Source organism: Paralichthys olivaceus, chromosome 4 (genome assembly GCF_024713975.1).
Source record: "Paralichthys olivaceus isolate ysfri-2021 chromosome 4, ASM2471397v2, whole genome shotgun sequence".
NCBI lineage: Eukaryota > Metazoa > Chordata > Actinopteri > Pleuronectiformes > Paralichthyidae > Paralichthys > Paralichthys olivaceus.
In genome coordinates, this window is record NC_091096.1 from 14,460,537 (window position 1) to 14,488,006 (window position 27,470).

Sequence of the window (27,470 nt, forward strand, 5' to 3'; positions counted from 1 at the left end):
TGGTTTGGCCTTATCAAAAACGTCTAAAAGTAGTCGTAACATAGCTTGAACAGCCAGCCTTGCAGTCAACAGAGGTGTGTTGGAAGTCTACAGTCTTAGCACAGATACTCGTCTTCCGCTGAGACTGGACACCACCTCAAGAGGTGATGTCATCGCTAACGCAAAGTCTCCCCTCTCTGTGAGGACAGCTGTTGGCTGCCTGAAGCTTTTACTGCAGCGTCATATGATGTGGCTCAGCTGAGGCACTTGACGTCTAGGTCTACCCTCCAGGCGTTTGTGGGAGAAGCTTGTGGAAAATATTGCGGCAGTCTGGCTGCATGGTAACACAGTGCGCAGTAATATTAGGATGTTGTTGCCCAAAACCTGTCAGTGCTACAGCCATGTGAACAGTGCCCATGTGTTTCTGATAAATTCAAGACAGTTAAATTTACTGTTTACCAATTGACTTGTTAAAATATTGATACTCTGAGGCTTGTCAAGCACAAATGTCTCAAAGCAATGCACAGAACAATCTAACTCCAATAAAACATATGTTTAACATTTGCTATCACTTGCTACAGTGATGCTTGATTTGGGGAATTGTGTGAATTTGCTTTCTGTCAGTGTCAGAGGAGAGAAACGATAGCAACACTTCTCCAAATTACACAATCATATTTGTCCTTACCCTCAGATATGACCCATGGTGTACATATACAGCACGCGGATCACTGTTATGGTAAAAATCATAATCACTCGGTTAACGTTGTGGAACACATGGTTTTGTCTTTTTTAGGGTTGTTATTGTCACCATGATTATCAAGTCATAGTTAGGGTTGTGAAATATTTACTCACTCATTATCCAATGCCTTACTTTTCTCCCATTATAACTAGAATGGCCACTTAAGGTTGCACCTAAAAACAAAACTGTGTCGAACTAAGCCACTTGCACAGATGACCCATGTAGTTAAGTAGTTTAGTTTGATCGTCATGTGCTTTTACTTGGGGGTTAGAGTTTGGGTTAACGCTCTCTCTCTTTAAATATGCAAGTGTTTGTGTCTGTTGTGTGTGAGTGTGTATTGTGTGTGGGTCAGATGAGTCCATTGCCTGAATTCCCAGCCTTTAGTTGAGTTCTCAACAGGTGTGTTTTTTGCCGAGCTGGTGCAGGTGTTTGTGGTTGTAACCGCAGGGAGAGAGAGAGAGGGGAGAGAGAGAGAGAGTAAAGTTTGTATACTAAAGGATTTTAAGTTTGAGTGTGTGGATAATCTTTTCCTCCTCTTTGCTTGCACTACATTATGCAAACACTGGTAAACAGTTCATGCTAAACAGAACCAAACTGGTCATTTCAGGATTGACCACAGCTCTCTTCTCCTTTTGCCGCCCACTAAATGTATAATTCACATTCTTCAAAGGCTTGACGCTATGACACACTCTCCAGACTTCTCTTTGCATTAATAATGAGCAGGCAAAACAAAACTAGATGCATGTTCTTGTAGGGATGACAGTCTCATGAGTTGGAATAGAGCTGATGAAAAGTTGTTGTTTGGGCCATTCAAATGTAATGTTTCTTTTTATGGGCATGTGATATTCAGTGGGTGTCATTGGTCATCAGTGTTCCTCATAGCAGTTCTTGTTTATATTAAAGAGAGGGACATTAGTTATTATATATGATATTAAGATATTGGTTAACTAAATGTAGCTGTAATATAACAGCTTCTCTATTGGATAGTTTGATATTTGTCAGTAATTTAAGGTCACTATCTTTTAGAGGAGATGAATTATTTTGAACCAGATAACATTGTTTATTTATATGAATACATAAACCCATCCAAGGCAACATAGTGTTATAGATGATGATAACATGCTGCATGTTGTACAGGGAATTGAGCTCTGCTCCTGAGTTAGCCCCCCCCTTACCCGAATACAGGGAGCAGGAACAATAAGATGACAACATAATGGTATCCATATTAATGTGAATAATACAGATATGTTCTACCTTTAGGAAGGTTTTAAGGTTTATTTTATGAAGAGCTGGACCTAAATGTTTTGATTAAACTCACATTTATTATTTTAAGCTGTAAATTTTGAAGATGTTGTTTTGGATATGCCTCATACCAATATATGTTCTTCTCACAGTGATCTAGAGAATCAATTTTTTGGACGAAGTTCAGATACTTATTCGGTCAAGGCTTTCAAATATGGCGGAGGAAAAATTATTTACAGTGTTTTTTTACTTAGAACTTTTTGCAATCGTAAGATATAATATTGTAAATATGTTTGTCTCTTTCTCATAAAGTGAGGAATTCTGGTGTTTATCCATCCATTCATAATGAAAACAGCAGCTCTTAAGAGGGATGTGTGTGATTGTGTATCTATACAATGTCTCTCCCAGGATTTTAGGAAAACATCATAATTGTTTCTTGAGTTTGGAGTTTTTCTTAAACCAGATGGCTAAACTTTTATTTTCTTTATAGTTGACCAGGCTCTACAACCAAAAGATTCACAGTCTTCTGCCATCCCAGTTGAGCATGACCAGCCCACCTCCTCTGTTGCTGATGGTGAGCCCATTCCGCAGAGTGGAGACCCAGACCTTTTCTCTCAAGCAGCTGTAACTGTCACTCCAGCTGTCAGCTTTCTAAACGGTAAACAAGAGATCACATTGGAGCCACAGAGCCCTGGAGAAATAGAGGCCAAAGGTACCCAGATTTCAACAAATGTGACAAGTCTGGGAGCAAGTGATGAAATAACCACTGTTTTTGATTATAGTTGGACCAATCTCCCTGTAGGTAGCTCCACTGATTCTATGGAGGAACCCACGGAAGGACAGAATTCGACAGAGATCCCAGATGTTGATATATATGACACTGATGTAATCCCATTTGTTGAATCAACACCTCCTCACACACTCCCTAAAGAAGAAGACCTAATCACTCAGATAGACTCAACCTCATTTCCAGCCTCAACAATAGAGGGAACAGCTCCATCAAAAACTACACAGAAAACTGAATCTGGTCCAGCCGCTACAATTGCCACTGAGGGGATGAGTGATGTCACAGTTACCTCTGCTGACTTAGTTCCTACAGTAACACCAGATGAGCCACAGATCACCAAAGCAACTGAAGAAACCCAAACAACAAAGGGTGATAAAGAAAGCACCACTGTCATTACTGCATCTGTTCAAGAAGAGGTAGACAAGTCGGGGGTGACTCCCATTTATGTGAAAAATGACTCAGCAGTGACTCAGACAGAAAAGGCTGAAGACAAGCTCCCTCTTACTTCTTCAACAGAACCTCACACAGCTTCATATAAAGCTGAAGTCACAGAGGAAACACACGGCACATCTGCCACTCCAGCTGCAGCAGATGACATTCAGTCTATGCTGAAGTCTGTGTCGACTCCCTCTTCTGATGACGCTGATGGGAGCACACCAACATCAACAAATAGTGACTCAGAGAGCTCCACTCAAGATGTGGAGGGAGGATTAGAGACCCAAACCCCAAAAGAATTTGCCTTCAGCACAACAGCTCCTTTAGTATCTGGTAGCTCAGCCCATGGTGTACTGCCAGCCAAGACGGAGATAGCACCACCTGTAGATGTAAGCAGCACTGAGTCATCCCCTGTAGCACCTACCCTGGCACAAAGCTCAGAGGGGGCAGGCATAAGTCAGGGTAAAGGTACTCTCGGCCAACCATCCTCCGTTTCACCTACTGAGAAAGCTGTGACTGATGTCATGTCTACATCAAATGAGGTGGGGTCAATAGTCCAACAAGTAAACATGTTTACAACTAGCCCTCCATTAAGTACCTCTGCAGGGACTGCAATATTGTCTTCAAGCTTAAGCCCTACACGTACAACAGAACAAGAAACAAGAGAGAGTGAAGTAACATCACAAACAGTACAAACAGCAGGCACAGAAAAAACACCCATTTCTACCACTGGTAAATTAATAAAATCTCCTGCACCAACCACTGTACAGGAGGAGAAGAAACCGAATGAAACAGCTCCACCCTCTCATGAATCCATTACAACCACTGCTTCCCCATTATACAGTGCTATTGAAATGATCAAAACAACTGTAGCTTCATTCACAGGATTTTTCAGTCAGTATACAGCAGAAAGTGCATCAGGAGTTACTGATTTACTCGAAGGAAAGGTGGAAACTACCACCCGTGTCACAAATAAAGGGGCTTCAGTTCATCAAACCTCTGCACCTGTGGCCACTCCAACTTCCCCAATCAAATCAAGTGCGTCTGGTTCAACCACAATTTTGAAAGTGGAAATTTCACATGTAACTGAAGACACAACTCAAACTCAATCCTCAACGGTGACCCAAGTGAGTAGCATAACAGAGAAAGATTCATTGTTTCCTAGCATTGCTAGAGAGAGTGCAGATGACCAAACATCTAATACGACATCAACAGAAACTACTGTGCTGGCTACAATGCTTACTACAGAAAGAGTGGAACAATCATCAATTTCTTTATCAGATACTGTTACTGTAGCTTCAGCACTGTACAGTACTGACAAACCAACATCTTCGTCATCTGAAACAAAGGAGACTCTTCCCACACATCAGACAGAGGAGGATTCAGTAACACCTGAGAAAGGTTCTGCTTTCACAACAACTGAAGAAGTGGGCTCAGGTGAACCGACAACTGATATGTCCACTGAACACACCACAGCTCCGACAGTTTCATCGATGTCCAGCACAGAGAAGCCAACTGCTATGGCAATTGAGGAACAAGACAGTGTTGTCACAATTCAGACAGAAATGTCATCACATCCGACAGAGATATCAACTGCAGTGATTGAAGAGAGCTCAGCTGACCAAACTCCAGACATGATCACTTCAACCTTTGTTGTCACAGCTGCAGTTTCATCCTTATTCAGCACTGTGGCTCCAACAGCACTATCACCTGGAACCAAAGAGAGTCTTGAGACAGATGAGACAACAATGCCATCACCTGCAGCAGAATCGTCAGTTTCTCCAGATTCTGAAGGATCATCAACAAGCTCAACAACTGTGACTATCAGCACAAGTCAAACAGAGGAGAATTCAGTAAGACCTGAGAAAAGTTATACTTTCCTAACAACTGAAGAAGTGGGCTCAGGTGAACCGACAACTGATACGTCCACTGAACACACCACAGCTCCAACAGTTTCATCGATGTCCAGCACAGAGAAGCCAACTGCTATGGCAATTGAGGAACAAGACAGTGCTGTCACAATTCAGACAGAAATGTCATCACATCCAACAGAGATATCAACTGCAGTGATTGAAGAGAGCTCAGCTGACCAAACTCCAGACATGATCACTTCAACCTCTCTAGTCACAACTGCAGTTTCATCCTTATTCAGTACTATGGCTCCAACAGCACTATCACCTGGAAACAAACAGAGTCTGGATACAGATGAGACAACAATGCCATCACCTGCAGCAGAATCTTCAGTTTCTCCAGTTTCTGATGGGGCATTAACAAGCTCAACAATGGAGACTCCAAGTTTGACTTCTTTTATATCATCAACTGCTCCAAGTATTGATTATGACGGTATTAGCAGTGAGATTATGATGGTGGAGTCCATACCTTCCATTGGTGAATCAACTATGAAATCTGAAACATCAACAATCCTCATTTCAACAGATACAGACAGCTCTGGAGATGACATTACTGAGTTCACTGAAGAGTCAGTCTTCACTGCATCTACTGTCCCTTCACTGTTGACAACAGAGTCACTGTCAGTCACTGCATCACCTGAAATTAAAGCAAGCTATACTTCATCTGCTACTGTTACCAGAGTGTCATCACTCTACAGTACTGACGGACCAACATCACAGTTGCCTGAAACACAAGAGACTGTTACCACAAGTCCGGTAGAGGAGGATTCAGTCAAACCTGAGAAAAGTTCTTCTTTCCTAACTGAAGTAGAGGGCTCAGGTTATAGAACTCAAGACATGTTCACTTCAACCTCTGTTGTAACAGCTGCAGTTTCATCCTTATTCAGTACCGTGGCTCCAACAGCACTATCACCTGGAACCAAAGAGAGTCTTGAGACAGATGAGACAACAATGCCACCACCTGCAGCAGAATCATCAGTTTCTCCAGATTCTGAAGGATCATCAACAAGCTCAACAACTGTGACTATCAGCACAAGTCAAACAGAGGAGAATTCAGTAAGACCTGAGAAAAGTTATACTTTCCTAACAACTGAAGAAGTGGGCTCAGGTGAACCGACAACTGATATGTCCACTGAACACACCACAGCTCCGACAGTTTCATCGATGTCCAGCACAGAGAAGCCAACTGCTATGGCAATTGAGGAACAAGACAGTGCTGTCACAATTCAGACAGAAATGTCATCACATCCAACAGAGATATCAACTGCAGTGATTGAAGAGAGCTCAGCTGACCAAACTCCAGACATGATCACTTCAACCTCTCTAGTCACAACTGTAGTTTCATCCTTATTCAGTACTGTGGCTCCAACAGCACTATCACCTGGAACCAAAGAGAGTCTTGAGACAGATGAGACAACAATGCCATCACCTGCAGCAGAATCGTCAGTTTCTCCAGATTCTGAAGGATCATCAACAAGCTCAACAACTGTGACTATCAGCACAAGTCAAACAGAGGAGAATTCAGTAAGACCTGAGAAAAGTTATACTTTCCTAACAACTGAAGAAGTGGGCTCAGGTGAACCGACAACTGATATGTCCACTGAACACACCACAGCTCCGACAGTTTCATCGATGTCCAGCACAGAGAAGCCAACTGCTATGGCAATTGAGGAACAAGACAGTGCTGTCACAATTCAGACAGAAATGTCATCACATCCAACAGAGATATCAACTGCAGTAATTGAAGAGAGCTCAGCTGACCAAACTCCAGACATGATCACTTCAACCTCTCTAGTCACAGCTGCAGTTTCCTCCTTATTCAGTACTGTGGCCCCAACAGCACTATCACCTGGAACCAAAGAGAGCCTTGAGACAGATGAGACAACAATGCCATCACCTGCAGCAGAATCTTCAGTTTCTCCAGTTTCTGATGGGGCATTAACAAGCTCAACAATGGAGACTCCAAGTTTGACTTCTTTTATATCATCAACTGCTCCAAGTATTGATTATGACGGTATTAGCAGTGAGATTATGATGGTGGAGTCCATACCTTCCATTGGTGAATCAACTATGAAATCTGAAACATCAACAATCCTCATTTCAACAGATACAGACAGCTCTGGAGATGACATTACTGAGTTCACTGAAGAGTCAGTCTTCACTGCATCTACTGTCCCTTCACTGTTGACAACAGAGTCACCGTCAGTCACTGCATCACCTGAAATTAAAGCAAGCTATACTTCATCTGCTACTGTTACCAGAGTGTCATCACTCTACAGTACTGACGGACCAACATCACAGTTGCCTGAAACACAAGAGACTGTTACCACAAGTCCGGTAGAGGAGGATTCAGTCAAACCTGAGAAAAGTTCTTCTTTCCTAACTGAAGTAGAGGGCTCAGGTTATAGAACTCAAGACATGTTCACTTCAACCTCTGTTGTAACAGCTGCAGTTTCCTCCTTATTCAGTACCGTGGCTCCAACAGCACTATCACCTGGAACCAAAGAGAGTCTTGAGACAGATGAGACAACAATGCCATCACCTGCAGCAGAATCGTCAGTTTCTCCAGATTCTGAAGGATCATCAACAAGCTCAACAACTGTGACTATCAGCACAAGTCAAACAGAGGAGAATTCAGTAAGACCTGAGAAAAGTTATACTTTCCTAACAACTGAAGAAGTGGGCTCAGGTGAACCGACAACTGATACGTCCACTGAACACACCACAGCTCCGACAGTTTCATCGATGTCCAGCACAGAGAAGCCAACTGCTATGGCAATTGAGGAACAAGACAGTGCTGTCACAATTCAGACAGAAATGTCATCACATCCGACAGAGATATCAACTGCAGTGATTGAAGAGAGCTCAGCTGACCAAACTCCAGACATGATCACTTCAACCTCTCTAGTCACAACTGCAGTTTCATCCTTATTCAGTACTGTGGCTCCAACAGCACTATCACCTGGAACCAAAGAGAGTCTTGAGACAGATGAGACAACAATGCCATCACCTGCAGCAGAATCGTCAATTTCTCCAGATTCTGAAGGATCATCAACAAGCTCAACAACTGTGACTATCAGCACAAGTCAAACAGAGGACAATTCAGTAAGACCTGAGAAAAGTTATACTTTCCTAACAACTGAAGAAGTGGGCTCAGGTGAACCGACAACTGATATGTCCACTGAACACACCACAGCTCCGACAGTTTCATCGATGTCCAGCACAGAGAAGCCAACTGCTATGGCAATTGAGGAACAAGACAGTGCTGTCACAGTTCAGACAGAAATGTCATCACAATTGACAGAGATATCAACTGCAGTGATTGAAGAGAGCTCAGCTGACCAAACTCCAGACATGTTCACTTCAACTTCTGTTGTCACAGCTGCAGTTTCCTCCTTATTCAGTACTGTGGCCCCAACAGCACTATCACCTGGAACCAAAGAGAGTCTTGAGACAGATGAGACAACAATGCCATCACCTGCAGCAGAATCGTCAGTTTCTCCAGATTCTGATGGGGCATTAACAAGCTCAACAATAGAGACTCCAAGTTTGACTTCTTTTATATCATCAACTGCTCCAAGTATTGATTATGACGGTATTAGCAGTGAGATTATGATGGTGGAGTCCATACCTTCCATTGGTGAATCAACTATGAAATCTGAAACATCAACAATCCTCATTTCAACAGATACAGACAGCTCTGGAGATGACATTACTGAGTTCACTGAAGAGTCAGTCTTCACTGCATCTACTGTCCCTTCACTGTTGACAACAGAGTCACCGTCAGTCACTGCATCACCTGAAATTAAAGCAAGCTATACTTCATCTGCTACTGTTACCAGAGTGTCATCACTCTACAGTACTGACGGACCAACATCACAGTTGCCTGAAACACAAGAGACTGTTACCACAAGTCCGGTAGAGGAGGATTCAGTCAAACCTGAGAAAAGTTCTTCTTTCCTAACTGAAGTAGAGGGCTCAGGTTATAGAACTCAAGACATGTTCACTTCAACCTCTGTTGTAACAGCTGCAGTTTCCTCCTTATTCAGTACCGTGGCTCCAACAGCACTATCACCTGGAACCAAAGAGAGTCTTGAGACAGATGAGACAACAATGCCATCACCTGCAGCAGAATCGTCAGTTTCTCCAGATTCTGAAGGATCATCAACAAGCTCAACAACTGTGACTATCAGCACAAGTCAAACAGAGGAGAATTCAGTAAGACCTGAGAAAAGTTATACTTTCCTAACAACTGAAGAAGTGGGCTCAGGTGAACCGACAACTGATACGTCCACTGAACACACCACAGCTCCGACAGTTTCATCGATGTCCAGCACAGAGAAGCCAACTGCTATGGCAATTGAGGAACAAGACAGTGCTGTCACAATTCAGACAGAAATGTCATCACATCCGACAGAGATATCAACTGCAGTGATTGAAGAGAGCTCAGCTGACCAAACTCCAGACATGATCACTTCAACCTCTCTAGTCACAACTGCAGTTTCATCCTTATTCAGTACTGTGGCTCCAACAGCACTATCACCTGGAACCAAAGAGAGTCTTGAGACAGATGAGACAGCAATGCCATCACCTGCAGCAGAATCGTCAATTTCTCCAGATTCTGAAGGATCATCAACAAGCTCAACAACTGTGACTATCAGCACAAGTCAAACAGAGGACAATTCAGTAAGACCTGAGAAAAGTTATACTTTCCTAACAACTGAAGAAGTGGGCTCAGGTGAACCGACAACTGATATGTCCACTGAACACACCACAGCTCCGACAGTTTCATCGATGTCCAGCACAGAGAAGCCAACTGCTATGGCAATTGAGGAACAAGACAGTGCTGTCACAGTTCAGACAGAAATGTCATCACAATTGACAGAGATATCAACTGCAGTGATTGAAGAGAGCTCAGCTGACCAAACTCCAGACATGTTCACTTCAACTTCTGTTGTCACAGCTGCAGTTTCCTCCTTATTCAGTACTGTGGCCCCAACAGCACTATCACCTGGAACCAAAGAGAGTCTTGAGACAGATGAGACAACAATGCCATCACCTGCAGCAGAATCGTCAGTTTCTCCAGATTCTGATGGGGCATTAACAAGCTCAACAATAGAGACTCCAAGTTTGACTTCTTTTATATCATCAACTGCTCCAAGTATTGATTATGACGGTATTAGCAGTGAGATTATGATGGTGGAGTCCATACCTTCCATTGGTGAATCAACTATGAAATCTGAAACATCAACAATCCTCATTTCAACAGATACAGACAGCTCTGGAGATGACATTACTGAGTTCACTGAAGAGTCAGTCTTCACTGCATCTACTGTCCCTTCACTGTTGACAACAGAGTCACCGTCAGTCACTGCATCACCTGAAATTAAAGCAAGCTATACTTCATCTGCTACTGTTACCAGAGTGTCATCACTCTACAGTACTGACGGACCAACATCACAGTTGCCTGAAACACAAGAGACTGTTACCACAAGTCCGGTAGAGGAGGATTCAGACAAACCTGAGAAAAGTTCTTCTTTCCTAACTGAAGTAGAGGGCTCAGGTTATAGAACTCAAGACATGTTCACTTCAACCTCTGTTGTAACAGCTGCAGTTTCCTCCTTATTCAGTACCGTGGCTCCAACAGCACTATCACCTGGAACCAAAGAGAGTCTTGAGACAGATGAGACAACAATGCCATCACCTGCAGCAGAATCGTCAGTTTCTCCAGATTCTGAAGGATCATCAACAAGCTCAACAACTGTGACTATCACTACAAGTCAAACAGAGGACAATTCAGTAAGACCTGAGAAAAGTTATACTTTCCTAACAACTGAAGAAGTGGGCTCAGGTGAACCGACAACTGATATGTCCACTGAACACACCACAGCTCCGACAGTTTCATCGATGTCCAGCACAGAGAAGCCAACTGCTATGGCAATTGAGGAACAAGACAGTGCTGTCACAATTCAGACAGAAATGTCATCACATCCGACAGAGATATCAACTGCAGTGATTGAAGAGAGCTCAGCTGACCAAACTCCAGACATGATCACTTCAACCTCTCTAGTCACAACTGCAGTTTCCTCCTTATTCAGTACTGTGGCCCCAACAGCACTATCACCTGGAACCAAAGAGAGTCTTGAGACAGATGAGACAACAATGCCATCACCTGCAGCAGAATCGTCAGTTTCTCCAGATTCTGATGGGGCATTAACAAGCTCAACAATAGAGACTCCAAGTTTGACTTCTTTTATATCATCAACTGCTCCAAGTATTGATTATGACGGTATTAGCAGTGAGATTATGATGGTGGAGTCCATACCTTCCATTGGTGAATCAACTATGAAATCTGAAACATCAACAATCCTCATTTCAACAGATACAGACAGCTCTGGAGATGACATTACTGAGTTCACTGAAGAGTCAGTCTTCACTGCATCTACTGTCCCTTCACTGTTGACAACAGAGTCACCGTCAGTCACTGCATCACCTGAAATTAAAGCAAGCTATACTTCATCTGCTACTGTTACCAGAGTGTCATCACTCTACAGTACTGACGGACCAACATCACAGTTGCCTGAAACACAAGAGACTGTTACCACAAGTCCGGTAGAGGAGGATTCAGTCAAACCTGAGAAAAGTTCTTCTTTCCTAACTGAAGTAGAGGGCTCAGGTTATAGAACTCAAGACATGTTCACTTCAACCTCTGTTGTAACAGCTGCAGTTTCCTCCTTATTCAGTACCGTGGCTCCAACAGCACTATCACCTGGAACCAAAGAGAGTCTTGAGACAGATGAGACAACAATGCCATCACCTGCAGCAGAATCGTCAGTTTCTCCAGATTCTGAAGGATCATCAACAAGCTCAACAACTGTGACTATCAGCACAAGTCAAACAGAGGACAATTCAGTAAGACCTGAGAAAAGTTATACTTTCCTAACAACTGAAGAAGTGGGCTCAGGTGAACCGACAACTGATATGTCCACTGAACACACCACAGCTCCGACAGTTTCATCGATGTCCAGCACAGAGAAGCCAACTGCTATGGCAATTGAGGAACAAGACAGTGCTGTCACAATTCAGACAGAAATGTCATCACATCCAACAGAGATATCAACTGCAGTGATTGAAGAGAGCTCAGCTGACCAAACTCCAGACATGATCACTTCAACCTCTCTAGTCACAACTGCAGTTTCATCCTTATTCAGTACTGTGGCTCCAACAGCACTATCACCTGGAACCAAAGAGAGTCTTGAGACAGATGAGACAGCAATGCCATCACCTGCAGCAGAATCGTCAATTTCTCCAGATTCTGAAGGATCATCAACAAGCTCAACAACTGTGACTATCACTACAAGTCAAACAGAGGACAATTCAGTAAGACCTGAGAAAAGTTATACTTTCCTAACAACTGAAGAAGTGGGCTCAGGTGAACCGACAACTGATATGTCCACTGAACACACCACAGCTCCGACAGTTTCATCGATGTCCAGCACAGAGAAGCCAACTGCTATGGCAATTGAGGAACAAGACAGTGCTGTCACAGTTCAGACAGAAATGTCATCACAATTGACAGAGATATCAACTGCAGGGATTGAAGAGAGCTCAGCTGACCAAACTCCAGACATGTTCACTTCAACTTCTGTTGTCACAGCTGCAGTTTCCTCCTTATTCAGTACTGTGGCCCCAACAGCACTATCACCTGGAACCAAAGAGAGTCTTGAGACAGATGAGACAACAATGCCATCACCTGCAGCAGAATCGTCAGTTTCTCCAGATTCTGATGGGGCATTAACAAGCTCAACAATAGAGACTCCAAGTTTGACTTCTTTTATATCATCAACTGCTCCAAGTATTGATTATGACGGTATTAGCAGTGAGATTATGATGGTGGAGTCCATACCTTCCATTGGTGAATCAACTATGAAATCTGAAACATCAACAATCCTCATTTCAACAGATACAGACAGCTCTGGAGATGACATTACTGAGTTCACTGAAGAGTCAGTCTTCACTGCATCTACTGTCCCTTCACTGTTGACAACAGAGTCACCGTCAGTCACTGCATCACCTGAAAATAAAGCAAGCTATACTTCATCTGCTACTGTTACCAGAGTGTCATCACTCTACAGTACTGATGGACCAACATCACAGTTGCCTGAAACACAAGAGACTGTTACCACAAGTCCGGTAGAGGAGGATTCAGACAAACCTGAGAAAAGTTCTTCTTTCCTAACTGAAGTAGAGGGCTCAGGTTATAGAACTCAAGACATGTTCACTTCAACCTCTGTTGTAACAGCTGCAGTTTCATCCTTATTCAGTACCGTGGCTCCAACAGCACTATCACCTGGAACCAAAGAGAGTCTTGAGACAGATGAGACAACAATGCCATCACCTGCAGCAGAATCGTCAGTTTCTCCAGATTCTGAAGGATCATCAACAAGCTCAACAACTGTGACTATCAGCACAAGTCAAACAGAGGACAATTCAGTAAGACCTGAGAAAAGTTATACTTTCCTAACAACTGAAGAAGTGGGCTCAGGTGAACCGACAACTGATATGTCCACTGAACACACCACAGCTCCGACAGTTTCATCGATGTCCAGCACAGAGAAGCCAACTGCTATGGCAATTGAGGAACAAGACAGTGCTGTCACAATTCAGACAGAAATGTCATCACATCCGACAGAGATATCAACTGCAGTAATTGAAGAGAGCTCAGCTGACCAAACTCCAGACATGATCACTTCAACCTCTCTAGTCACAACTGCAGTTTCATCCTTATTCAGTACTGTGGCTCCAACAGCACTATCACCTGGAACCAAAGAGAGTCTTGAGACAGATGAGACAACAATGCCACCACCTGCAGCAGAATCGTCAGTTTCTCCAGATTCTGAAGGATCATCAACAAGCTCAACAACTGTGACTATCAGCACAAGTCAAACAGAGGACAATTCAGTAAGACCTGAGAAAAGTTATACTTTCCTAACAACTGAAGAAGTGGGCTCAGGTGAACCGACAACTGATATGTCCCCTGAACACACCACAGCTCCGACAGTTTCATCGATGTCCAGCACAGAGAAGCCAACTGCTATGGCAATTGAGGAACAAGACAGTGCTGTCACAATTCAGACAGAAATGTCATCACAATTGACAGAGATATCAACTGCAGTGATTGAAGAGAGCTCAGCTGACCAAACTCCAGACATGTTCACTTCAACTTCTGTTGTCACAGCTGCAGTTTCCTCCTTATTCAGTACTGTGGCCCCAACAGCACTATCACCTGGAACCAAAGAGAGTCTTGAGACAGATGAGACAACAATGCCATCACCTGCAGCAGAATCGTCAGTTTCTCCAGATTCTGATGGGGCATTAACAAGCTCAACAATAGAGACTCCAAGTTTGACTTCTTTTATATCATCAACTACTCCAAGTATTGATTATGACGGTATTAGCAGTGAGATTATGATGGTGGAGTCCATACCTTCCATTGGTGAATCAACTATGAAATCTGAAACATCAACAATCCTCATTTCAACAGATACAGACAGCTCTGGAGATGACATTACTGAGTTCACTGAAGAGTCAGTCTTCACTGCATCTACTGTCCCTTCACTGTTGACAACAGAGTCACCGTCAGTCACTGCATCACCTGAAATTAAAGCAAGCTATACTTCATCTGCTACTGTTACCAGAGTGTCATCACTCTACAGTACTGACGGACCAACATCACAGTTGCCTGAAACACAAGAGACTGTTACCACAAGTCCGGTAGAGGAGGATTCAGACAAACCTGAGAAAAGTTCTTCTTTCCTAACTGAAGTAGAGGGCTCAGGTTATAGAACTCAAGACATGTTCACTTCAACCTCTGTTGTAACAGCTGCAGTTTCATCCTTATTCAGTACTGTGGCTCCAACAGCACTATCACCTGGAACCAAAGAGAGTCTTGAGACAGATGAGACAACAATGCCATCACCTGCAGCAGAATCTTCAGTTTCTCCAGATTCTGAAGGATCATCAACAAGCTCAACAACTGTGACTATCAGCACAAGTCAAACAGAGGACAATTCAGTAAGACCTGAGAAAAGTTATACTTTCCTAACAACTGAAGAAGTGGGCTCAGGTGAACCGACAACTGATATGTCCACTGAACACACCACAGCTCCGACAGTTTCATCGATGTCCAGCACAGAGAAGCCAACTGCTATGGCAATTGAGGAACAAGACAGTGCTGTCACAGTTCAGACAGAAATGTCATCACAATTGACAGAGATATCAACTGCAGTGATTGAAGAGAGCTCAGCTGACCAAACTCCAGACATGTTCACTTCAACTTCTGTTGTCACAGCTGCAGTTTCCTCCTTATTCAGTACTGTGGCCCCAACAGCACTATCACCTGGAACCAAAGAGAGTCTTGAGACAGATGAGACAACAATGCCATCACCTGCAGCAGAATCGTCAGTTTCTCCAGATTCTGATGGGGCATTAACAAGCTCAACAATAGAGACTCCAAGTTTGACTTCTTTTATATCATCAACTGCTCCAAGTATTGATTATGACGGTATTAGCAGTGAGATTATGATGGTGGAGTCCATACCTTCCATTGGTGAATCAACTATGAAATCTGAAACATCAACAATCCTCATTTCAACAGATACAGACAGCTCTGGAGATGACATTACTGAGTTCACTGAAGAGTCAGTCTTCACTGCATCTACTGTCCCTTCACTGTTGACAACAGAGTCACTGTCAGTCACTGCATCACCTGAAATTAAAGCAAGCTATACTTCATCTGCTACTGTTACCAGAGTGTCATCACTCTACAGTACTGACGGACCAACATCACAGTTGCCTGAAACACAAGAGACTGTTACCACAAGTCCGGTAGAGGAGGATTCAGACAAACCTGAGAAAAGTTCTTCTTTCCTAACTGAAGTAGAGGGCTCAGGTTATAGAACTCAAGACATGTTCACTTCAACCTCTGTTGTAACAGCTGCAGTTTCCTCCTTATTCAGTACCGTGGCTCCAACAGCACTATCACCTGGAACCAAAGAGAGTCTTGAGACAGATGAGACAACAATGCCATCACCTGCAGCAGAATCGTCAGTTTCTCCAGATTCTGAAGGATCATCAACAAGCTCAACAACTGTGACTATCAGCACAAGTCAAACAGAGGACAATTCAGTAAGACCTGAGAAAAGTTATACTTTCCTAACAACTGAAGAAGTGGGCTCAGGTGAACCGACAACTGATATGTCCACTGAACACACCACAGCTCCGACAGTTTCATCGATGTCCAGCACAGAGAAGCCAACTGCTATGGCAATTGAGGAACAAGACAGTGCTGTCACAGTTCAGACAGAAATGTCATCACAATTGACAGAGATATCAACTGCAGTGATTGAAGAGAGCTCAGCTGACCAAACTCCAGACATGTTCACTTCAACTTCTGTTGTCACAACTGCAGTTTCATCCTTATTCAGTACTGTGGCCCCAACAGCACTATCACCTGGAACCAAAGAGAGTCTTGAGACAGATGAGACAACAATGCCATCACCTGCAGCAGAATCTTCAGTTTCTCCAGTTTCTGATGGGGCATTAACAAGCTCAACAATGGAGACTCCAAGTTTGACTTCTTTTATATCATCAACTGCTCCAAGTATTGATTATGACGGTATTAGCAGTGAGATTATGATGGTGGAGTCCATACCTTCCATTGGTGAATCAACTATGAAATCTGAAACATCAACAATCCTCATTTCAACAGATACAGACAGCTCTGGAGATGACATTACTGAGTTCACTGAAGAGTCAGTCTTCACTGCATCTACTGTCCCTTCACTGTTGACAACAGAGTCACCGTCAGTCACTGCATCACCTGAAATTAAAGCAAGCTATACTTCATCTGCTACTGTTACCAGAGTGTCATCACTCTACAGTACTGATGGACCAACATCACAGTTGCCTGAAACACAAGAGACTGTTACCACAAGTCCGGTAGAGGAGGATTCAGTCAAACCTGAGAAAAGTTCTTCTTTCCTAACTGAAGTAGAGGGCTCAGGTTATAGAACTCAAGACATGTTCACTTCAACCTCTGTTGTAACAGCTGCAGTTTCCTCCTTATTCAGTACCGTGGCTCCAACAGCACTATCACCTGGAACCAAAGAGAGTCTTGAGAAAGAATTGACAACAATGCCACCACCTGCAGCAGAATCATCAGTTTCTCCAGTTTCTGAAGGATCATCAACAAGATCAATAACTGTGACTGTCAGCAAAAGTCAATCAGAGGAGGATTCAGTAACACCTGAGAAAAGTTATACTTTCCTAACAACTGAAGAAGGGGGCTCAGGTGAACAGACAACTGGTTTGTCTACTGAACACACCACAGCTCCGACAGTTTCATCGATGTCGAGCACAGAGAAGCCAACTGCTATGGCAATTGAAGAACAAGACAGTGCTGTCACAGTTCAGAAAGGAATGTCATTACATCCAACAGAGATATCAACTGCAGAGGATGAAGAGATTTCAGCTGACCAAACTCCAGGCATGTTCACTTCAGCCTCTGTTGCCACAGCTTCAGTTTCCTCCTTATTCAGTACTGTGGCCCCAACAGCACTGTCACCTGGAACAGTAGAAAGTCTGGAAACAGACAAGACAAAAATGCCAACACTTACAGCAGAATCATCAATTTCTCCAGTTTCTGAAGGATCATCAACAAGCTCAACAAGTGTGACTGTCAGTACAAGTCAATCAGAGGAGGATTCTTTCACACCTGAGAAAGGTTCTGCTTTCACAATGACTGAAGAAGTGGGCTCAGGTGATAGAACTCCAGACATGATCACTTCAACCTCTCTAGTCAAAACTGCAGTTTCATCCTTATTCAGTACTGTGGCTCCAACAGCACTATCACCTGGAACCAAAGAGAGTCTGGATACAGATGAGACAACAATGCCATCACCTGCAGCAGAATCTTCAGTTTCTCCAGTTTCTGAAGGATCATCAACAAGCTCAACAACTGTGACTATCAGCACAAGTCAAACAGAGGAGAATTCAGTAACACCTGAGAAAAGTTATACTTTCCTAACAACTGAAGAAGTGGGCTCAGGTGAACCGACAACTGATATGTCCACTGAACACACCACAGCTCCGACAGTTTCATCGATGTCCAGCACAGAGAAGCCAACTACTATGGCAATTGAGGAACGAGACAGTGCTGTCACAGTTCAGACAGAAATGTCATCACATCCAACAGAGATATCAACTGCAATGGATGAAGAGAGCTCAGCTGACCAAACTCCAGGCATGTTCACTTCAACCTCTGTTGTCACAGCTTCAGTTTCATCCTTATTCAGTACTGTGGCTCCAACAGCACTATCACCTGGAACCAAAGAGAGTCTTGAGACAGATGAGACAACAATGCCATCACCTGCAGCAGAATCGTCAGTTTCTCCAGTTTCTGAAGGATCATCAACAAGGTCAACAACTGTGACTGTCAGCACAAGTCAAACAGAGGACAATTCAGTAAGACCTGAGAATGGTTCTACTTTCCCAACAACTGAAAACAACTACAGCATCAGCACAGACTTCACTCTAGTTGAATCCTTACCTAGCTTTGTGAAAACAACTGTTAAACCTTCCAGCAATGCTTCTGACACAGACTCACAGTCATTATTCACTGATAAAGAGGCCTCAGATGAAATGTCCATTACAGCTGCAGAAACTTCAACCTCTGTTCCTGTGACACACACTGACTCCATTGAATCACAGAGCAAATTGCCACTTGGTGAGTTTACTGACGTAGAGAGCTCCGGGGACAAGATATCTGAATCCACGGATGAAACTCCCCTAGAAACACCAACAGCGACTGAGCAACCATCTGTGCAACAAACCTTTGCAAAAACCACATTTAGACCATCACTCAGACCAATATTTGTTGAGGAAAGTGATAAAGTGCAAAAAACTGTCACAACAAGTCCCTATACACTTGAAACCTCTCAACCCATTGCAATCCCCAGCATCGCCACGTTTCCCTCAAAGGGGATGTTTATCGACATTGATATGGAGGGTTCTAGTGGTTCATCTGGAGATGACGATTTGGAGTTCAGTGCAGATGGGTCTGGTGAAGAACTAGCCCCTAAGACTACTATTAAACCCCAGGATGACTTTATTCCGGCCACAGATGAGACTGAAATAGAAGAGCCTGAGGGCACATCTGACATCTCAGGTGCTGCATCCTCAAATCCCTCCAGCACACAGCTTACTAAGGAGTTCATGTCATCAACCCAAACTCCACACATGTCCATTACAGTAGAAGCTACAAAGGAAATTTCAGTGTCCTCTAGTACTGTTGCTGTCGCAGAAGAGAGCTCAAGTGACCAAACAAAAAATACATCAACTGACGATACTATCGCACAAACACTTACTGGCACCACAGTCTCTTCTCTTTACAGCACAGAAAAGCACACTTCAACAGTCCAGAGCAGCTCAACTGATATGTTCTCTGAGAGATCTTATATATCATCTTCAGCTGTGTATAACACCGAGTCTCCTGATAGTGCAAAGAGTACAGCATCTTCCCTGTTTACCACAGATAAACCAATAACATCAACAACTTCTCTCTACAGCACTGAGAAGCAAAATATTACAGCAGCGTTTATTAACAGACCTACCCAGTCAGCTGAAACGTCTCTCTCTACAACTGATGAATCAAAACAAGCTCCAGATTTTCCTGTGACAGAAGAGGGGTCTTCTGGTGACCAAACCACTGAGGTGTTCACAGTAAAGCCATCAGGGATTGAGAGCGTCACATTTGGAGAAGCAACAGGTGAAACTGAAACCTTTTTTTCAGTCACACCAACCTCTGATGAACAGGTTTCCTCACAGGAGGCCGAAATCACCCCGGATACCCCCTACACTTCTAAAGCAACAGAGCCTCCTGCATCAGGCATTGGAGAAGAAGTTACTGCTGCTGAGCACACAACAAAGTCTTCCTATACAACTATGTCCCCTCACACAATTGGAGCCTCAGTTAGTGATCACACCAGAATTGACTTCACCACAGTAAGCTTCAGCAGAGAACATGAGCAAGATGGACCCACAGCAGTGTCCAGTCCAATTCCCTCTATTATATATCACAACATTACTGACCAACAGGTGGTGATCATTACGCCCAGTAGCAGCCAACCCCAGACTGACTCAACCGTGCAAATGCCTACAATGGTCTTGCATGTGTCTAAACCATTACCCAGCACAACCATCATATTCACAGAGGATGCAACAAATGAAGATGAGCTGTTCTCTGCAGTGACAGTGAGTATGAAGGAAGGCACCCCCACTCCTGAGCTTATCACCAAAGATGATGCTATCATTGATGCAGATACAATCTCCATGGTACCCTCCTCTTCAGTTCCCCCAACCATCCAGACAGAGGAAGCTGGAGGTGTCACAGCAGTTTCAATGACACAAACACTGGAGGTAACAGAAATGGAGGGTTCAGGAACTGATAGTGCCACTTTCTTCACCTCTTCACCAGTTACACCACATGCAACCCCAGCCACTGGTTTGTCATTGGATTCAACATCTTTTGAATACTCACAGTCGACTTCAAAGCCATCATCTACGGTACATGTTTCTGCTATGGAGACATCGACTGAAGAGACACTCACATCATCACTACAGGCCACCCCAGCTACCACTGTGTTCACAAGCTCTGAAGAAATGTATGGTTTAACAACACCCCAAACGGTTTCCCCCATTGAGACTCACACCAAACCAGTTACAGAGCTGTTGGAGGATGATATATCAAGAGAGGACACCACTGATAATGTCACTGATTCTATAATGGAAATTGCCACATCCTCAGCTTTGCCTTTTCAAACCTTACCTGATTCAACAGACAACTGCGTCTATGCAGTGTCCAGTGAGGAGTATATGGTCAGCACAGATGAAAAACAAGAATCCATGCCCACATCACCCACAATAATAACAGCCACGAGTATTGATATGACTGTTGAATCTTTAAGCTCATCCATTTCAACCCAAGCCACTGCATCTTCAGTAACACCACACACACCAGTGTCCACCGAAACTGGTACTCTGAAAACAACCAGTGAAGCATCTGATGATAAATCTTCAAGTACCGATGACTTTGAGGAAGGCTCTAGGGTGGATACCCCACACATAACTGTAGCGTCCTCTGCAAATGAATGGACAACATCTAAAACACTAGTGACATCCACTGTTTCCTCCCTGTTCAGCACTGAGGAAGCAACTGCTGCCTCTGATATGGATGAAGAGATTTCAGGTGAGGGTATGACAACAGCAGAACAAATATCTCCAACTTCACCTGGAACTGAGACAGGAGAGGTTTCAGAGCCACTAGCAAGTAGCTCCTCGTCCCTTAATAGCACATTAAAACCCTCAGTCATTTCTGTCTCAGATGTTACTGTGCACAGTACAATACAAATGGGCCAAATGCTATCCACAGCAACATTATCGCCTCCCCACAGCACTGATACATATTCAGTGGCAAGTATCACAGAGGGTGCAGATATGGTGAGCTCTGGAGTAGAGATTGTAGATGCCACAACTGCATCACCTGAGACAATGACATCTGAGAGTGAAAAGATGGTAAGCACTCCAATATCCCCTATGATCAGCACTGAGAAACAAATCGATGGAGTAAGATCAACCCCAGCAAATGAAGAGAGCACAAGAGATCACATCACCTCTATGGCTACAGAAGAATCAGTTTCGTCATCAACAGTTTCTTCTCTACAAAACACTTCAGAGCCTGATGTGACTATTCAGTTTGTCACCACTTTTGTCCCAGATACAACAACACCTGAGGTGACCTTCCTACAGTCAAGGTCTGAGGTTGCATTCACTCATTATCCCCACACTGACATATCCTCCGGGAAAACTGAGTTGACCACAACCAGCCCATTATTGCCCACTGAGCAGTCTAGCGAACGCTTTGAATCTAGTTATGTAACTCTCCAAACTGGAGTTACAGCCACATCACTGGAAGATAAGTCAGTTGAACCACCAGTCCAAGCACCTGTGACTAAAGAAGTTCCAACTGATGCTGAAGGGAGCTCAGATCAAGTCACCGAAGTCAGGGAAACATCTACTTATGCTGTTACAACTTCTCCATCTACTGATGAAATATTAGATTCTATAGGGACAGAACCGTCTGGGGTTGAATCCATGACTCCAGAAACTGCAACTGACAAATCTGCAAAACCCAAAGAACAAACATCAAAGAGTTCAACTGTTTCAACTTCAAAGCAAACAAAAGAGACACTATCCCAAACTACCTCTTCACTTTTCAGCACTGAGGCTTCATTAGTGACATCCATATCAGATGTTACCGATAAAAAGGCCTCTGAAGTGACATCATCACCAACACCAAAAATGGTGACAGGACACAGTGAACAGACTACCCCTACCCACCCAGTCATTAAGGAAACAACTGCTGAGTCAAGTAATGAAAAGACATCATCAGAGAGTGAGGAGATCTCTGAATCAACAGAAACGAAAATTATAATTTCACCGGAGGATGGTTCAAGTGACAAGACCCCCGATAGCTTTGATTCTGACTCTGTCGACTCTGTCACTCCAACTCATTCATTCCTGTCTGCTACTATCAAGATAGATAGTATCACTAGTAATTTAACATCTGAGATTGAAAACACCCAAACTAATAAGACAGGATCATCTGCATATGAACAAACTTCAGGTCAGAAGTCAGCTGAGAGCTTGATCACTGTGGCCAGCACTGTCGAATCAACTAAGACACAAACTTCTTTTGAGTCAGGATCAACAGGTCCTGAACATGAGGGGACACAAGATTCAGACCTAACAAGAACACCTCTACCCACTGATGTTACACATGTTGCTGAAATCTCTACAAGCCCAGACACTGAAGTACTGGTTGCCACAATCTCCGCTGAACACATTTCAATGGAACCTACTTCAGATGTCCTTTCAGCATCAATGCCATCACAGTCTGATGTATTGGTCCATTTTGCTACAACAGTTTCCCCTGTACAGCACCTAACAACTCCTCAGGAATCATTTGAACAAGTCAAGTCAGAGATCACGCTAACACACCGACCTAACACTGATCTTTCCTCCCAGGATTTGTCACTGACCACCACTCATCCAATTTTTGAAAGTCGTGAAACAACTTCTTCAGTGGCTGAAGCCGTATCTTCCTCAACTGGAAAAGGGACAGTTGAACCCACTCCTGACCAAGTCTCAATTGATGCAAAGACAAAGCCATCTCCAGATGATGTTTATCCAACCCCAGATTATGAGGCATTTTATGACCCCTTTTTAGTTGAATCTGTTCCACGACATAATGAAACTGCAACAACAAAAGAAGTAGCAATGTCCATTACAACACCACCGCCTGTTTCTCAACTATCTCAGAGTACACTTGTTGACTCAGTGAGCAATACTGAAAGTAGCTCAAGAGAAAAGGCAACTCAATCACCTGTAGTAACAGTAGCTATCACTGTCTTATCTTCTGCATCCGGACCTATCAGTGCAGCATCATCCTCTAGTTCTGAGAGTTCAGAAAGCAGCAGCAGCTCAGAAGAAAACATGACCACAGAAAGCCCCATCACGATGGATGGTAGCCTTCTATCAGCAATAACTAAATCTCCTTTCGTCCTCAGCAATGAGACTGAAAGTGTCTCTGACAAGTCTGAAAGTGTGTCTGAAGAGTTCATGGCTACAAAGAAACCAAAGATTGACAGTATAGAGGAACAGTCTCTGTCCCCAAATGAAATCCAGACTGTATTCAAGGTAGATGCTTCCACAGCATCAAAGGTGGAGTCTGCTGATGTTGATAACACCTCTGGGAAGGAGGAAGTTGTGGACAAATTTGAGGGAGATGTCTCTTCTACTCCTGAAATGTCCACAAGGACCCATTCAGACCTCACACCAATGTCAACAGCTCAGCCACAAAGCCAGTCAGTGTCGGTTCAATCTGCAGCTACCTCTCCATCATCTTTTCATGATGAAGATGAGAAACTGGACAATGACTCAACTGCACTTCCATCATTTATTGAGGTTGAACCACCACTAAAAGGGAAAGAATCAACTGCTGAGCCAGATGCAAGAGTTGATTTGGGCCACACTGTTGTTGGCGAGACTGTTGAGATACCAGGTATGTTTTTTTTCAAATGGCTTTCATTCAAATACAACCAATGCATCAGCTCAAAATTAATTTATTTTTGAAACAACTTTTATTTTGCTTCTTTAAATCTCTTAACAGGAATTCATTCATGTACAAAGGATGTTTGTTTGAACGGGGGATCTTGCCACAAAATTGGCAACCTCTATACTTGTAGCTGTCCTCCTGGGTACAATGGTGATCGCTGTGAGACAGGTAGGACATTGTGCACCAATAATTCCTCTAACTGCATTCAATTTTCATCCAAGAAGCACTAAGATAATTTTTTTACTGTCTTAGGGACACAGATTGGTTTTGCCAATGTCTGATTTTTAATTGCATGCCTTTCTTATGCAGATATTGATGAGTGCCAGTCAAATCCTTGCCGCAACGGAGGCACATGTGTAGATGGGCTGGCTTCCTTCATATGTGTGTGCCTCCCAAGCTACTCTGGGCTGTATTGTGAAGAGGGTATGTTTGTGATTAATTTGTTGGATTCTCTCCATAAAGTATTTGAGTGTTCTTTTTTAGAATAATAAAAGCTTTTTATTTAATTAGTCCTGTAAATGGTTCTAGCCATTCATCTACATTGGGTAGAGCTTAAATTAGTTTTCTATAAGATAAAAGAACACAGTGTAATCCTTGTAATCACTGTATTCCTTGGAAAATAAGATAGAAAGGATAATTAACATTTTAGACATATCACATATACAATTCAGTTCAGCTATATACAGCCGAGTATTGTCTTAGGTTTCTCGTGGGCATTAATCAATTGAAAAATAAACACCAATCACCCATCACTACTATCAATATTTACCATCTCTATTTAGTGTTGCCCAGAGCTCTGTAATGTCTGATAATACTTGAATTTCTCCAAGCACACTTGACATTTCCATCTAGTATAAGACAAACAGATTAGAAATCCTATGCGCTCTTGAGTGTTTACTGACTAACTTTATCTACTGTACACAAGCCATTATTGGTGTATAGTGAAAGAATTTATTTGGAAGTTCCCATACCTCTATAATTTTACTTTAGCTTTGGAGTTGCACCCTACTTTCATCCCAAGCGTGTTGAACTCCAAGAATCATCTGCCTTGGCTGGTTTCTCAGTGTCTACACCCTAAATGAGGATCCCTCATCAGTGACTCACGCCCATTCTGTGTACTCAGTCACAGCTGCCTTCTTAAAAAGTTTTGGCAAAGGAAAGGGAGAAAACGTAATTTAAAGGGGAACGATCCAGAGAAAGATTCTGCCTCTGTTTTTATCATTTAGTTTTCTGATCAAGTATTAAGGAGGGGAGGGACAAACAGAGAGTAAATTTGGACCCACAGCCACCATCAAATGGGTAAAAATGACAGTTAGGTGTGGATGAGAAAAGCCTTTAGGGTTTGACTTAAATACGACCTGTTTACTAATCCATGGCTCAGGCTGCATGAATTTGATAATAGTATAATCTGAGAAGATTGTCTACTTAAGCATAATAATCATACTTTAGAGTTTAAAATGGCACTCAGAAGTTTTCCTTATTGTTTTCTTCCACTGTCTTATAGTGCTGGTGTCAAGTTGGTGAGATAAATGAGAGAAATAGCTAAAAGCTTATCGTCCTTTAAATATGTTAATGCATTTCATGTCTGTTGATCGGTGGCAAATCTGTTCTTCCAGTATGCCTCATTGTCTCTCCCGCTTTCTCGTCCACCAGATACAGAAGTCTGTGACTATGGCTGGCATAAGTTCCAGGGCCACTGCTACAAGTACTTTCCCCAGAGGAGAAACTGGGACACAGCAGAGAGAGAGTGCCGCATGCAGGGGGCTCATCTCACCAGCATCCTTTCCCACGAGGAGCAACAGTATGTCAACCGTAAGTTAAAGCCCCATATGACAAGATTGAAATAATAAAAATTCTCTGTTAATGTCACATCAAATACTCATTGGTGGATGCGCAGGACACTGTAAAATGCAGGGGAATGATTCAGACGTTGGAAATCTCCTGTTTCCTCCTAAAAAGGACATATGGCAACAGGGAGCCGTTATCTGCTGTGTCTCACTCTACTCTGTCTGGCAGGTCTTGGACAGGACTACCAGTGGATTGGCCTGAATGATAAGATGTTTGACAGCGACTTCCGCTGGACTGACGGCAGGCCCATGGTAAGATAGGTTGTTTTCTCACATATTTTTGTCTCAACAAACATGGCACAGAGACAGAGTAAATATTTGGAAGTGATGCTGATGACAGATACAGGCATCTTAGGAGAGTTGTTCTTTTCAAGGCCTGTGAAGGCTTTCTCATGACGCACTCTCGTCTGCTCTCATACACACTGGTGGGTGACCGCTGTGCCAATAAATTTGATGATGTAAGGCACCACTGAATCCTGTTAGTCACCGTGAGTCCAGCACAAGTAGAGAAGCAGCTGCAACAAAGAAGATGACAATTTAATGTAGAAGAATATGCCCAAGAGAAAAACTGCTCACAAATGTAGTGTTTATACAACAACACACAGGGGTGTGATTGGTATAGTTGTTGTAGCTGCTGAGGACATCCCCATAAGAAGGGAAGTAACTAATTACTATGTGCATCCATGTACAGACTGATGTCCTCACTTCAAAGATAATCGTTCCAGGACCAGAGATACGGGAAGCATAGAGACAGCCTAGGGGTTAAAAGATAAGTTCAGACCGCCTATGGAGATCCTTGCTCAGCTGAGAGATTGAGGGGTGATGGGGGAGTGAGCTACGCTGTGTAGAGGGGAGTTTGGCAGGCGTAGACAGGTATGGACTCCCTTTGACCCTACACACATCAGGAGGCCCAGCCAGCAGGCTGCCACCCGGGTGAAGGGCCATCAGGAAGATACAGATGGATAGCACCTGTGCTCAGCTTCAGAAAGAAAAACAAACTGCATGGAATCCCAGGGGGTCCGGGTGGGTGATCACCTCCAGTGGATTATAGTATAATATATAAGACTACTAAATGCGTGATATTGATGGTATAAGAAATTTTTGAGGTGTAGTTTCATAATCACACCATAATAATTGGTTCTTAACAAGAGAGCCCCGAAACACCCAAGTTGCAGTATCTTTGGATGTGTGTATGTTTCTGTGAGTGATGAAAGTTTGTTTGATTATTTTGATGAGGATGTAGGCCTGCTGTGCAGCTGATGGGTCGCCTATTTGTTAACTTGAAGTGAGCAGAGCA

The 27,470-nt window shown here is 43.3% G+C and overlaps 1 protein-coding gene across 1 annotated transcript in view; it reads left to right on the forward strand.

The window, feature by feature from the left end:
* Positions 1-27,470, forward strand: part of LOC109638050 (uncharacterized) — a 45,480-nt gene that overhangs the window by 14,326 nt on the left and 3,684 nt on the right. The window contains exons 9-13 of the mRNA XM_069523876.1: positions 2,451-24,272; positions 24,381-24,494; positions 24,636-24,749; positions 25,980-26,138; positions 26,343-26,425. Of these exons, the coding sequence (XP_069379977.1) occupies positions 2,451-24,272; positions 24,381-24,494; positions 24,636-24,749; positions 25,980-26,138; positions 26,343-26,425 (22,292 nt within the window). The remainder of the gene's footprint in view (positions 1-2,450; positions 24,273-24,380; positions 24,495-24,635; positions 24,750-25,979; positions 26,139-26,342; positions 26,426-27,470) is intronic.